At 43.6% G+C, this 16,356-nt stretch overlaps 1 protein-coding gene across 1 annotated transcript in view; it reads right to left on the reverse strand.

The window, feature by feature from the left end:
- The window catches only part of LOC145394179 (FAD-dependent oxidoreductase domain-containing protein 1), a 129,493-nt gene that overhangs the window by 17,820 nt on the left and 95,317 nt on the right, over positions 1–16,356 (reverse strand). Inside the window, exons 6-7 of the mRNA XM_080268162.1 lie at positions 14,890–15,130; positions 7,931–8,045 (exon numbers count right to left, since the gene is read on the reverse strand). Of these exons, the coding sequence (XP_080124288.1) occupies positions 7,931–8,045; positions 14,890–15,130 (356 nt within the window). The remainder of the gene's footprint in view (positions 1–7,930; positions 8,046–14,889; positions 15,131–16,356) is intronic.

Here is a 16,356-nt window from a genome sequence, read left to right on the forward strand (position 1 = left end):
AGATGACAGAGGGTGGCCATGTGCAGTTTGCCACAACAGCGCGGGAAGTAATTCCATCTTGTGCAGTGATTGTGATAAACAGGTGCACAAGAGATGTAGTGGTATCAGAGGCAGACTGCGAGATAATGCTGATTTTATGTGTGTGGCGTGTCGGGAAGAACAGGTGGAGATTGTCAGGAGTGAAAGGATTGAACTTGATGGTGAGTCTCTTGAGTGTGTACAAGAGTTTTGTTATTTGGGAGACATGTTATGTGCTATAGGCGAGGCTGGACCTAGCTCTGTGGCTAGGGTGAGAAGTGGTTGGAAGAGGTTCAGGGAGCTGTTGCCTCTCCTGACATACAGTAGAGAGGACTCTCCCTACGTGCTAAGGGGTCTTTATATGCAGCATGTGTTGTTGAATGCTGTGAAGAGTATGTACGATGGTGCGAAGGCTGCAGTGCGTGTGGATGGTGAGCTAAGTGAATTTTTCTCTTTGAAAGTTGGGTTGAAACAGGGATGTGTCATGTCTCCATGGTTGTTCAATCTGTACGGGGATGGGGTAATAAAAGAGGTACAAGGTAGGGTAGTGGATGTTGGAGTGGCCCTGGTGAGAGAGGATAGTGTTTGGAAACTCCCTTTACTGTTGTTTGCAGATGATACTGTGCTGTTGAGTGAAGACGAAGGGGAGCTGCAAGGCTTGGTGGATGAGTTTGGGAGAGTGTGTAAGAAATGGAATCTAAAGGTGAATGTACGGAAGAGTAAAGTGATGGTCTTTGAGAGAGGTGAAGTCAGTGAATGTACAGCGAGGTTGAATGGTGAGGAATTGGAAAATGTGAGTACGTTTAAGTACTTGGGTAGTGTGATGAGTAAGGATGGAGGTTTGGAGGGTGAAGTGCTTGAAAGGGTACAGCAAGGAAGAAAGTTGCTGGTTCTTTGAAAGCAGTGATAAGAAACAGGGAAGTGAGCATGGAAGTGAAAAAGTTACTACATGACAGTATTGTGATACCAACTCTAATGTATGGAAGTGAAGCTTGGATGTTGTTGGAAGGACACAAGTCAAGAGTGGGAGCAGTGGAAATGAGTTATTTAAGAGGAGCCTGTGAAGTCACATGGAGAGACAGGCTGACGAATGAGGATATAAAGGAGCGTTGTGGTGTGGATGTGGATGTGATAGGAAGCGTTATGAGGAACACACTGAGGTGGTTTGGCCATGTGGAGAGGATGGAGGGTGAAAGACTGACGAAGAGAGTGTATGTGAGTGAGGTGGAGGGGGGAAGAGGGAGGGGAAGGCCGTGGATGAGATGGAGGGATGGGGTGGAGAGGTATATGAGAGAGGTGGGTGTGAGTTGGGAGCAGGGCAGTGAAATGGCGGGAGACAGGGCGATTTGGAAGCGATCTGTTTGTGGCCACCCCAAACGGGATTGAGGCATCTCGCAATAGATAGATAGATAGATGTGTTAGGAGTGAGATGCTGTATGGTAGTGAGACCTGGGCAGTAAAGGAAGAGGATATTCGCAGGCTCAAACGTACAGAAATAACAATGATTAGGTGGATGTGCACTGCGTCCCTGTGTGCAAGGCCTGAGAGGGCTAGGTTTACGATGGAAGAGTTGAGAGGTAGGATGGGACTGGAGTGTACTGGTGTTGTGATGAGGGAGGGGTAGAGTGAGATGGTTTGGGCATGTGGAGAGGATGGGAGAGGATAATTGGTTGCAGAAGGTGAGAAGTGTTAATATTGGGGGTGGGGTTGAGGGGTAGACCAAGAAAGACATGGGACGAGGTCATTAAGTGTGACCTCAGGGTTAAGGGACTGAACAAGGAGGCTGCCATAGATCGAGCACCATGGAGAGCCGCCATTAGGTGACCAAGGCCGATGCATGCAAGCATGTTGGGGCCTTCAAAAATGAAAGAACGAAATGAACGAAAATATAGACGGTATGTATGTATATATATATATATATATACAGTATATATATATATATATATTCAGTGCTCATCAGAAGTATCAAGCGCCCTGCGTCCCTCCTACGAAACAAACCTTTCGACACTGAAAAAACATATAAATAATGCATTTTATTTACCTTTAATGCTTGGTAGGGTATCCTTTACGCTTCTTCACGGACCTGAGACGTCGTGGAAGTGAAAGGGTGAGGTTCCTGAGATGCTGGAGTGGTATTTTGTCCCAGGAGTCATGAATGGCTGCTTCCAGCTTAGACAGAGAGCTCACGTCCTTCCCTTGGAGATTCTTCTTTACGTGGTACCAGAGGTTTTCTATCAGGTTGAGGTCTGGGCTATTGCCTGGCCAGTCTTTCATGAATGATACCTCGCAGTCACGAAGCCAATTGGTGACCGATTTGGCTATATGAGCAGGTGCACCGTCCTGCTGAAACACTCGTGCACCTGTGAGCTAGAAGGACTCAGGTAAATGATCACAAAGAAGCTCCAGATAAACGTCCTGATTCACTCTGAAGTTCTTGAGAAGCACAAGCTTCCCCAAACCTTTACCAGAGAAACAACCCCATACCATAAGTGAATCAGGGTGTTTAACTGTGCTCTCCACGTAATGTGGGTCAAGTGGGTCACTACCTTTGCGCCAGTACACGCGTGCTCCTCGATTACAGGTAATACTAAACGTTGCCTCATCAGACCACAACACTGACAACCATTGGTCCTCACCCCAGTTAAGGTACTTGTTAGCAAAGGCAAGCCTACGAGGTTGTTTGTAATGTGTAAGAAGAGGCTTTCTCACAGGCCTGTGACTTGTGTAACCAAGTTCATGGACTCTCCGAGACACCGTGCGCACAGAAACCTCACCAAACACTTCCAGGTTGCTCTCCTTAATTTTCCTTGCACTCACATGAGGATTAGACTCCACTGCACGTTTTAAAACATTAACAGACCTCGGGGAAGTTTTCCTGGGACTACCAGACCGCAGTTTCTTTGTGGGAACGTCACCACTATTTTCCACTCGAAAACAGGCGCACCACCTACACACTGTCGATCGAGCCGCACCAACCAATTCACTATTTTCCTTCATGGGGTGGTCTGCCTCCTTTAGAGCAATGATCTGTGATATGATTTCACTCGAAAGTTCACGGGTGGGGGCCATAACAAAGTGGCGAAAGCTAAAACACTGCGGGACATTAGGTAAAAAAATGATGCAAGAAGAGAGGGAGAAGCGGCGGAGTTCCTCTCTCTCACGCAGCCCGTAGGCAACTGAGGCAGGAGCCAACCAGTGCGCAGTAAGGCCTCAAGCTCCCGTGACGTCATGTTAGTGCCCCAAACATCTGGCTCAATTTTTAGAACCAAAAACGGGTGATTCTTTTTTCGCCAAAAGTACTGCGCGCCCTGCCATAGGCGCTCAATACTTCTGACGAGCACTTTATATATATATATCCATCCATCCATCCACCATCCAATCCTACATTGCCCCATGAGGAGCGTAGGAGGCCGGGGCTATACAGTTGGTCCCGACATTTAAGATGAGAGTGACCAGCCTCATTCATCCCTGAGTGGCATTACATGAGCCGTCAACCCCAACCATCCCTTGGATATAAACCTTCACCGGCTCAATCCGATTGGAGTGCAATAATTACCCACTAAACCACCAGGCGCCAAAATTTGGTTATATGGTTACCACCCAGCATAGTAAATGGTTTCCTGGTGCAAAGAAAACCATTTGGCTTGTCACTCAGTGTAGAGTCGCCCACAGGCTGAAGGAAGTGGAAAGAATGAAGGAAAGAAAGACAGAAGAGGGAGTGTAAAGTCACCTGTACGCAGAAGGACAAGGAAAGAATGAAGGAAAGAAAGACAGAAGAGGGAGTGTAAAGTCACCTGTACACAGAAGGACAAGGAAAGAATGAAGGAAAGAAAGACAAGAGAATGGAAGGAAAGAGGGATGAAGGAGAGGAAAGGGTAGACACCCGAGAGAAGCACTACATCGAGTGAGTGGATGGTGAGTGCCCCCATATATATATATATATATATATATATACACACACAGTACCCTCGTGTCCAGTATGGTATTTCTGTCAGACAGTACTACTGTACTGGACTAAATCCGTACTGGACAAACAACAGACCTTATGAGAAAAATGAATAATATCAGACAAGCCTTGAAAAAGTCCCCCAAAATTCAACTTAACTACATTTTGACACAATTAAGATTTTACCAAAATTTAAGGTGAGTTGTGATGAGCTTGGAGGGGGATGGGGGAGGGGTTTCCGAGGCTGTAGGAGGTCCTACTGACCCCCTGGAGGAGGGCCTTCAGGATCCTGAGAAGGCCTCTCTGCCTCAACCTCCTTCATAAATCCCTCATTGTCACGCACTGACACATCATCTTCATCATCATGGGCAAGTGCAATACTGCAATTTGACTGGCACACGTCACGAGTCATGAGGAAGGCATAATGGACTGGCGCAGCAGTACTACGGAAATATTCCTTGGTGTTGGCTGTCTTCTCACGCAAGCGCGGGTAGTAGCACTGGATGCCGCACGTCAGTACTGGGGAAGAACTCCTTGGATTTGTACTAGCCAAGATAATGTTATCCAGACTGACAAAACATCTGCCTGAGTATACACTTCCTGAAACACAAGCTGGACTTCAGAAAGAACGAAGCACCTGTGATATGATCTTTGGTGCCCGATATACAAGAGAAATGCCAAGAGCAGAACCGTGACTTATATACTGCATTCATCAATCTTGCAAAAGCATTTGACATTGTCAGCTACGAACTTTTATGGAATGCCCTTCCAAAATTAGGAAGTTCAAACAAATTTCTTACCATCCTGAATAGCCTGCATGACAACATGAATGATCGTGTGCCCATAGCTGGGAGCAAAACCAAAACCTTCAATGTGGACATGGGAGATGCCTTTTTAGTCACCAACAGATGAACCATGATGATGGAATAAAAATCCAGCTCTATCTAGACAGTAACTTGGCATCTTCAAGCACCATCAAAGGCTGAACTAGCTCATTTCCTAGAGCTACAATATGCTGATGACTGTGCTGTCCTTGCACATACCCCAGAAGCTCTACAACAGAGTCTCACCATCATCAACATATACCATGCAATGGGGCTCTGAATAAATGTCAATAAAACAGAAACAATATCTCAGAAACAACCCAGCAGAGTCTCTTGCATTTTAGATAAATGGTAAATATGTAAACAGGTGGCGAATTTTACCTACCTTGGATGTGTGTTCACAGATAACCATAACGCTGATGCAGAAGTCCTTGCATGAATCAACCATGTCTCGGTCTCTTTTGGACATTTCAGCTCCAGAGTCTTTGAAAACACCTACTTGAGAATCAAGACGATGCTATCAGTATATAAACTGTATGCCTCTCCACCCTCTGATATGGTACTGAATCCTAGACTACCTACCAGCATCACATCAAATAGCTTGAGTTGTTTCACATCCAATGCTTACAGCACATCGAAGGTCTCATATGGGAGGAAAATGTCCCTCAGTCACAAATTCTCCATTGGAAGAAGTCAACCAACAGAGAAACCAAGCTATCTAAAAAGCAGCTGATATGGGTTGGATACATGTTCTGCATGGCCAAGCACAGCCTTCCCCACCAGGTTCTGTATGATTAACTCCCTGAAGCATGCTGCATCCCAGGGGAACAGAAGATGAGATATAAAGAGCATATAAGGACAACTCTGAAAAAGTACATCATACCAAAAGATCTTAAAACCAATGCCTCGGACAAAAAAACAATGGCAAACTCTCTGCAGTGATGGAACCTTTAATCTCGAAGAAGCTTGGAACCTGGCTAGAGAAGAGCATATGAGGTGCTACACAAAAGTTCCCCAAATTTGACTAAAGAAAGAAAAAACTTACATCAAGTCCTAGTCTCCGCCACCCCCTTCAAACTAGTCTCCTTGGGCATGCAGGTGTCAAGCCCGGCACTTCTCCCACGATCGAAACACATTCTGGAGGCCATTGAGCATTGAGCATCAGCTTGTTGAGGACCTTCTGCAACTCCTCCTGGATGTTCTCAATGGTGTCAAATCTTAGTCCTTTTAGATGGATTTTTATTTTTAGAATGAAGAAAAAATCACAAGGAGCCAAATCTGGTGAATATGAGGGATGGGGGACAATTGGCATTTTTTTTTCTTAATGCCAAAAACTGCTGAACAACAAGGGCTGTGTGCATGGGTGCACTGTCATGGTGAAGCACCCATTTGTTTGTGCCCCACTTGTCTGGATGTTTTCACCTTATGTCCTCCCAGAGCTGTCTCAAAACGTCACAACAGAACTTTGCACTGATGGTCTTTACTTGAGGAATGAATTCCTTGTGAACAACGCCCTCCATGTTGAAGAAAGTGCTGAGCACCGACTTCGCATTGCTTTTGACCTGAAGTGCCTTCTTTGGTTAGAGTGAAGCTGGGCACCACCATTCCGATGACTGTTGCTTGGTTTCTGGGTCGAACTCACAAACCCAGATTTCATCACCAGTAATGACACTTGAGAGGAAATTAGGGTCATTTCTGGCCATTTCCTTGAGCTCTGTGCATACCTCCATTTGATGTTCTTTTGCTCACCAGTCAGCAGCTTCGAGACAAACTTGGCAGTGATTCGTCTCATGTCAAGGTCACCACACAAAACGCATTGGCAAGTTCCATAGTATTGGCTAACAATGTCACAAACATCATGGATTGTCTTTCCGCGATCTTCAAGGATGGTTGCACGAACTCTGGCCACTTTTTCAGGAGCTGAACTGGTGGAAGGGCGACCAGAACGTGCATCGTCATCTGTTGACATTTGTCTGTTTTTAAAACACTTAAACCATAGGTCCGTGTAACCCTCAAACCACTGTCACCAAATGTTTGTTTTAGCATTCTGAGTTTCTTCCACGTTCTTCCTGAGTTTCACACAAAATTTAATGCACACACAATGCTTTTTCACATCCTCCATTTTTGAGATCACAAAATTTGCAAACTAACCCACACAAAACAATTAAAAAACACACACACATGCAGCAAATGCATCCACACTGCACAACACCACTTGACACACTAATGAACAAAGGATGCGTGCACTGCCACCTAGCATCCACACACCGTGTGACGTGCAGTTTCCATCCTACTTTCAAATTTCGGGAACTTTTGGGTAGCACCTTGTAGACAACAGAGGCACAACCAAAACTGAATTCTCCCAGCAAACCCAGACTTGACATGCCGACTTTGTGGCAAAGTTTGTGGATCCAGGATCGCTCTGCACAGTCACACATTTTGGAACAAAGACAAAGAGAAACGCACCAAACTTCTGGATATAACAGGCATCATCTTCTGGAAGGTGTGTGTGTGTGTGTGTGTGTGTGTGTGTGTGTGTGTGTGTGTGTGTGTGTGTGTGTGTTTTAATAATCTAATGGTAAGTGTTTCAATACATATGTTAAATTACATTTTTGTGTGTTTGCCTATCACTGTTTACAAAGTTCAAGGGATTTCTGTTCCTTGAATTACCAGTAATCTTGTCAGTTCTAAATAATTTTCCCCATAAGGTTTATTATTTGTTCAGTACAAAATTAATCCAACATGGCAGAGCTGTCTGACCTAATTACCGTACTCGATGCGAGGTCACTGTACTCTCCCTTTCCTTACTTTCTCAACCCCATCTTGAGAAGGACAAGAACACTTCTCTGCCATTCTATACACAGTCTATTTCCAGTACCATGATATGCAGATTCCTCGATGTATGCCACTTTTTTATGTTCTCCAGTGCTGTCACATCTCAGTAAATTATAGAATCAATGCCACTTCAGAGTTTCACTGCTACCTATAAGGCCGATATGCCCAATCCCCAATTTACAACACAAAATGCTGTATATAGAAATAATTTTAATACTTTTAACACGTCCCTGTCATATCAAGAGGACCACCTGTAGGCTGTGTATGAATCTTTCCAGTACAATGTAGCAAGAACAATGAGACTCACCATGCCCACTGAAGCCAGCTGCAATGTAAATGTTGGATATGAGTGGATGGAGGCCCACAATGGCATTCTGGTCAAAGGTGTTGTAGTCATAGTAACCAGCCCAGGAACTGTGCATCTGCAGAAACCAACATATGGTTGTGATATACAATTCACTGGCACTTCCTTTCTGCCTGTGGCAATGAAAGTCATTACATAAAAAATTTCTGAGACAGCAATATGAACCTCAGTGTATTTCTCCCACTGCTTTCTATCACATCCACATCCACACCAGTGCTCCTTCACTTCCTCATTTGCCAGTCAGTCTCACCATGTAACTTCACAAGCTCCTCTAAAATAACTCATTTCCTCTGCTCCGACCCTTGACTTATGTCCCTCCAACAAGGTCCAAGCTTCACTTCCATACGTTAGAGTTAGTATTACAAAACTGTCATGTAGTAACTTTTTCACTTCCATACTCACTTCCCTGTTTCTTATCACCGCTTTCAAAGAACCAGCAACCTTTCTTCCTTGTTGTACCCTTTCAAATGCTTCACCCTCCAAACTTCCATCCTTACTCATCACACTTCCCAAGTACTTAAATGCACTCACATTTTCCATTTCCTCCTCATCCGACCTCACTGTACATTCACTGACTTCACTTCTCTCGAAGACCATAACTCTTCCCTACATTCACCTTTAGATTCCATTACTTACACACACTCCAAAACTCATCCACCAAGCCTTGCAGTTCCCCTTCGTCTGCACTTAATAACACAGTATCATCTGCAAACAACAGTACAGGGAGTTTCCAAACACTGCCCTCTCTCATTAGGGCAACTCCAACATCCACTGCCCTACTTTGTATCTCTTATATAACCCCATCCCTATACAGATTGAACAACCATGGAGACATGACACATCCCTGTTTCAATCCAACCTTCAAGTAGAAAAATTCACCCAGTTCACTATCCACATGCACTGCAGCCTAAGCACCCTCATACATACACTTCACAGCATTCAACAACTTTCCATCTACTCCATATATTCTTAATACTTTCCACAATCCTTATCTATGCACCCTGTCATATGAACTCTCCAAATCCATGAAGGCCACATACAACTTCTTACCCTTCTCTAGAAACTTTTCCACTAAAGATCTAAGAATGAATATCTGATCTACACAACCTCTCCCCTTCTTAAAACCTCCCTGTTCTCCAACTAATTCCTCTGTTATTTCCCTAACTCTGTCAATAAGTATCCTACCATACACTTTTCCTATTACACTAAGAAGACAAATGCCCCCATGATTACCACACACACTGTTTTGCCCTTTTCCATTGCACAAGGGAATAATCATACCTGACTTCTAATCCTCTGGGACTCTACCTTCCTCCCAGGTAAATATACACATTTTCATTTACTGTATAGAAAAATTTTAATTTTAAAAAATTTTGTTACCACAGTTACTCTGGAAACGTTTCCTGTTATATAACAGAGAAAATATGCGGGAGGAATTCAACAAATCCAAAAACCTGCCTTCCCTCTGGCTCACAATCTTCCTTCTCATATATCTCTCCCCTTAACGCTTTCTATCCTATCTACATCAACACAATGCTCCTTCTCTTCCTTATTTGTCTGTCTAACACTCCATGTAACTCCACATGCTCCACATCCACATCGACGCCACAATGCTCCTTCTCTTAATTTGTCTGTCTGTCTCTCCATGTAACTCCTCATAACTCCACATCCACATCAACACCGCAATGCTCTTTCACTTCCTCATTTGTCTGTCTGTCTCTCCATGTAACTCCACATCCACATCATTACCACAACACTCCTTTACTTTCTCATTTGTGTGTGTGTGTGTGTGTGTGTGTGTGTGTGTGTGTGTGTGTGTGTGTGTGTGTGTGTGTGTGTATTTTCCTACTTGTGATATACAGGAAATGAGCTATGCTCGTGAGGTCCTGTCTTTGTTTCTCCATTCAGATAAATTTTGCTTTGAACTCGTTCAAGTTTATAGAATGAACGATCTCTTTGTCCAGGCTATTCCATAGGTCTATGCATCTATGTGGAAAACTATATTTCTTGATATCCTTCAAGCAACTTGGACTTTCAGTTTCATTCCATGTCCTCTTGTTACTCTCCCATCCCATACAAACAGATCTTGTGTGTGTGTGTGTGTGTGTGTGTGTGTGTGTGTGTAATTCACCGGGTCGGTCAGGATCACTTGATGGTCATGATCGTTAGCTTTTACCCTCCCGGAATGGAGCTGAGAGCTCATATAGTCCGTTCTAAGGGCAAGGCTGTGACTTTCACACAAGCACACACCCGTCCCCTTGCTCAAGGGGGACAGTAACCACCCACTTCGTCAGTAAAACTTTTCGCAACCTGAGCGAGGAGCGAACTCCCGTCCACCAGTTGGCAAGCGGGAACGTTACCACTGCACCAGCGAGAGGTGTGTGTGTGTGTGTGTGTGTGTGTGTGTGTGTGTGTGTGTGTGTGTGTGTGTGTGTGTGTGTGTGTGTGTGTGTGTGTGTGTGTGTGTGTCTCTCTCTCTCTCCTCCTCTCTCTCTCTCTCTCTCTCTCTCTCCTTCTAGCTCCTCTTATCAAATCTGTCACATTAAGCATCCCTGCATCTTCCAATCTGTACCTCTTGATAAGTCTGAGTGCACATATAACTCCAACACAATTTCTTGAGGGAAAAATGTTTTCCCATGAAGCACTGGGGGTTGTTGTTCGGCCATCTTGATTCGCTAAAAGTTCTGATGGCAAGTTGTGACACTCTGCAAGTTGTCCCAAATGTCTCACAAAATCAGCAACAACTCATACACACACTGTAGCATTCCCAGTACAGTATTTTCAAACCTGGAACAATCATCATGATACTTAAACCACATACAGACCCATAACACTATTTAGCACATCATTCAATATGAATGCCTCATTCTCAAGTCACTCTCCATGTTCCCCCTTGCTCCTTCACAACACAGATTCTAACCCCTGCACTCTTTAAAAACCTTACTTGGTAGTCTCACACAGCAAGCATCAGATGGTATCAACTCTGCAACACCGCATAATGCACACTTCTCACAACAATAAATATTAGAAAAGGCTTTACTGCTATCTCCCAACATAAACTAATCACCAAGATATATGACAGAAACATGAAGGAAAAAAACAAACACCAGCTTGCCAACAATCTGTCTGATAAAGATAAACAAACATATTACAGTACATTCCCAGGCAAATCTTCATGACCACTAAATTTCCCAAATAGAGTTCTATATAGCTCCATCCTCTCAACTACACTCTTCAACCTGTATCCATCCATCTATCATCCAATCTTATGTTGCCCCATGAGAAACGAAGGAGCCCGGGGCTAGGCAAGTTGGTCCTGACATTTAAGATGAGAGTGACCAGCCTCACTAGTCCCTGAGTGGCATACCGTGAGCAATAAAACCCAACCACCCCTTGGATAAAAACCTGAACATGCTCAATCTGATTGGAGCACCTTAATTGCCCACTAAAGCACCAGGTGCCATAATTTGGTTATATGGTCACCACCCAGCATAGTAAATGGTTTCCTGGTGTACAGGAAACCATATGGCTTGTCACTCAGTGTAGAGTCACAAGGCAGAAGAAGATGAAAGAATGATGGAAAGAAAGACAGAAGAGGGAGTGTAAAGTCGCCCACAGGCAGAAGGATGAGGAAAGAATGAAGGAAAGAAAGACAGAAAGGGAAGGAAGGAAGGAAGGAAGATGAGGAAAGGGCAGACACCCAAGAGCAGCATTACATCGAGTGAGTGGATGGTGAGTGTCCCCACCTACCACACGTCAACTTATACATGCTGATATTCCTACACCCATAAACATTTCCTCACATGCAGATGACATCGCCATAACAACAACACACCACACTGCAGACGCAGCCTGCACACTGCAACAGGACTACCTCACCACACTGCAGACTTCGGTTGAGGACAGCAAGCTGACAATCATCACGGCCTAATCCACCACCACACTCATTAAGAGCAGTGAACATGAACACAAGTACTCCCCCTACAGCACATTTTACAATGTACATGTGCCACATACCCCCTCCACTAAAATACTTGAAGTGGCATATGAAACCTGACTCACCTTCAAGGACCATGTATTGTATTATAGGTCACAAAAGTATCAGTGCACAATATGCGTGAAATATTCTGGACCATAGAACGAAGGTCACTGAAATATCAGTGTCCAATCTACCACATGTTGGTAGCCCTGATGTCAGAGGTGTCAAATATTGCCAACTTGCAATATCCTCTTGCAAACATATAGCAAATGTTATGTTTATATAAACACACACTGTTTATAACGTACTGTACACAGTTGTTCAAATGTTTTCAGTAGGCATTGGGCACCAATACTTTTGTGACATAGTACAAGTTATCAAAAAACAGTGCACCCCCAGATTCAATGAACTCAGGGCAACTACACAGCCAAACTCTGAGCAACAAAAAGGATCATTCTCCTTACTCTACAACCAATGCACTGGATCAGTGATGTCCTGTGTCTCCCCAGCATGGGCTCCCATCCTATCTAGTACCCAATACAACACCTTGCAAATCATAGAATGCAAAGTCCTACATATGACCACTGGTTGCACCAAAACCACTACCACAGCTCACTTACACCCTACACTCTGAAATTAAAGTCCTCTCTGTCAGAGAGCACCTTGCTATAAGGAGTAAACTATCCTATGCAGCAGTCTGTGCTAATAGGCAACACCCATGTCATTACATGACAAAGACACACAGCACACCTAGCCACATAAAACAATCGCCACACAAACATTATCAAATGCTCTAAAACAATATCCCACTTCCATACATTCCAACAGTGGCACTGAAAAACACCTACATACTCACTTCTTGGGCAGGGCAGTACAATACCACAATTGCAACAACACACTACATGGCCCCCTCCTGACACCAACCATTTGAGGTGCCCTTATATAGAAATAGTTCACCTCACTAGGCTTTGGGCAGGACATCACCCAGGCCCTCCTCAACTACCTGCTTAAATTTGGGTTGGGTAGAACCACAGCTGACATGTGCCTGGCCTGTAAAATAGCCCCACACAACATAGTGGAGCACTGCACAGCACATGCTACACTAGGACACAGACACATCACTGGTGTAGGGAACCTATGGGACAACCCCTCAAGGCAGCTGCATACCTGCAGTTAATGGGTCTGCTCAATCAAACAAACTGGGGCTGAGCAACAAAAAACAAAAACAAAACATGACAATTTTGCTTTCATTACTAATTACTGATACATTATCTGCCTTCAATTATTCTCTACGAAATCATCCATCATCATTATTCAAATCACCATCTAGACTTCTTTTCCCACCAATGGATGGAGTGGGTGAAGTCCAGAAGGCAAGAAAAGCTAGACAAAAGGAGAAACTAACCAAATGTCTTCCCAACTGACTGGGCCACATTCTCCTCCATTCATCATTTCAGCCCGCAAAGTCCTGACTCCACCCCACAGGCATAGGCATCCACACTTACATGTTTCATGTGACCTATCAGCTAGTCAGTCCGATAACTATCACTTCACTAGGACAAAATGGGTGCCCAACACTTGTACACTCCATACAAAATTTTTCTAACCAGTTCAATCCACTATCATTTCCCTAGTCTCATCACTCCCCAAGCCTCACTTCCACATACACTCATTTACTGTATCTATCCACCTTCATGGCCTACCACACCTCCTTCCACCTTCAAACTCATTCAGATAAACCTTTTCACCATTCTATTTGCACCCGTTCTCTCCACATGACCATACTATTAAAGCACAATCTCTTCAACTCTGGTGTCCACATCTTCCATGAGTCACATTATTCCTTAACCTCTTCACTACTGGGCCTCTGATCTGTATCAAGGCCTTCATAGAACCAGACATTTTCCTTCTCTACGCTACTCTACTTTCTACTTCCTTTGCACACTCACACCTCTGACTCTATCACAGAGAAGAAAGAAGTACCTCACTTATTCTTCCCTGACATGATACTAAACATTTTGTCTCTATTTACAAATGAACACTCCCAAATTTATATTTCTGGAGCTTTATAGTTATAGTACATTAGAGTATTATGTAAACCATGACATATCACTGGATTATATGAAAAAAGAAAAAGGCAAAAAATAATGCACTAAAGAAAAGAGTCAAATATTAGCTTAGTTTTTTTAAAGGTGGCTACCAAGCATATGCATCATAAATAAATTCTATGAGTATCACATGAAAAAGTGTATGCATAAATAGTATGGAACAATAAATCAGCCCAGAGTCTACCTTGATGTAGCCATGGTGAAGCAGGTGGGCCAGACCTTGACCTGTGGCTGCACATCACAGTTAACATCCTCATTACCTGCCACTAACCTTCCTTCATCATTCTTCATACACTGTTCACCTATAATATCCTTGTTCTTCTCATTATCAGTTTAGCTACTTTGAAGCCATGCTATCAGAAAACTTAATAGAAGTTTTTAATGCCCTTTGGGATGTTCTGAAACAAACCACACCCATCACCTTGGCACTAGTGTAAGTCCTCAATATATATATATAATACTGTACTGCCTTTTTATATCTTTTTTTTGCAATTAAGTCTGCAACAGACACAAACAAAATGCCCGTTAAAGTTCCACTGCTATCTACACAGTGGATTTACTCATATCTCTCAATTTATAGCATTGCACTAGTCATATACATTTTGTTGTGATATCTTGGAATGCATCCCTGACATATACAGTAATGAAAACACTACATCCTACAAGACTACCTACAATTCCACAAATGCATAATGGTGTTGCACAGAGAGGTTTCTGAAAATTTCAACTGAGATGTCTTCTTATAACTTTTTTTTTTTTTTTTTTAACCAAAGTAAAATGACCTTACTCTAATGTCACTACATGAGCCACTTTACCTTCAGGGAATCAAACAAAGGGACTCTGTTGGCTAGTGTGGGCCATACTTCATCATCAAAGAACTGATGGTCAACCTCAAGATCTTGAATGGAAGGTTCCTGGTTGGGTTGAGGCGACTGTCCACAGAGATACAGACCACGATAACCCTCACGACGAAAGTATGTGCCATTGGGGTCAATTACAAGTGGAGAATCAAGTCCAGGACCATCGGGAGCATGGAAGCAGTACACATATCGCTTCCTAGGAAAAAAGGAACAATGTGCAAATACATCAGATGATCTAATCATCTGTCTTCCATTCCTTCATTGCCCCATCAAGAGCTTAGGGACATTGGCAATATATAACCAGTTGCTAACAATGGCCCCAGTGAGAGCTGAAATGAAGGTTAATGCCCAAAATTGAGTATTATGCATTAAAAGGTTACTTTTCTTCTCCAGTCGGCTGTAAGCCATACTTTCAAAGTTGCAAAGTTAGCCCTGTCATACAAATTCATCTCTAGTTTTTGAAAAAGTAACCTTAAAAAGGGTGACATAGTCTGCTGATGTTGCTCAAACCCCTCTGCCTGGCCCAGCTGACCCATCAACTGCAGGTAAGCAAAGACCCATAAACACCGTCTCACAGGTTCCCAACACCACTGATGATGTTTCTGTCTTAGTGTAACATGTGTTGTGCATTCCTCCATTATGTGGGTTATGATGTGGAAGCCCATTCTACAAGTGGGGCATATATCATTAGAGATTCCATTTAACCCAAATCTAAACTGATAGATGACAAGGGCTGGGAAATTTCCTGATCTAAGCTTATCTAGGTAAACTCAATCAGCTCTGTTTACAGATACCTCTGATGGGTGGATGTCAGGATGGGAGGCTTGCAGTATTGTCCCGATCATGGTGTTGTGTAACCCTCCATGTGAAGTGAATACTGTATGTACTAGTAGGGGTTTCTTCACTGCAAGTGTTGGAATGTCTGGAAGTGGGATACTGCTGAAGTGGGTCTGGTAATATTTGTGTGGGGATTCTCTAACGTGCTTAGTTGTGTTGTGTTACTCTGACACACAACGACAGGGGTGTTGTGTGTTATCACAGGGTGCTGCATAAAATCATGTGCCTCTCATATCAAGATACTCTCTGACAGGGAGGTCTTTAGTTTCAGTCATCATCCAGACCTATTTTGCTCCATCAGGAGTGCTGGGGCCTGGGGCTGGGCTACTCAGTCTCGGCATCTAAGGTGCAGGTAACTAGCATCTCTTGCCCTTGAGTGGCATTATGTGAACAATAAAGTTCACCCATCCCTCAGATGTAAACCCCTATGGACCCCATCCAGCTTGAGTGCCTTAGTCCACATGATCACCACACATCATTTGGTTAAATGGTCACCATCATATATTGTAAATGGTTTCCTTTATTACAAAAAAACATCTGGCTTGTCACTCAATGAAGAGTCACCTTAAAGTTGCACTACATTAG

Source organism: Coenobita brevimanus, chromosome 26, assembly GCF_032717465.1.
Source record: "Coenobita brevimanus isolate Jiangsu-jjx chromosome 26, ASM3271746v2, whole genome shotgun sequence".
NCBI classification, from domain to species: Eukaryota; Metazoa; Arthropoda; class Malacostraca; order Decapoda; family Coenobitidae; genus Coenobita; species Coenobita brevimanus.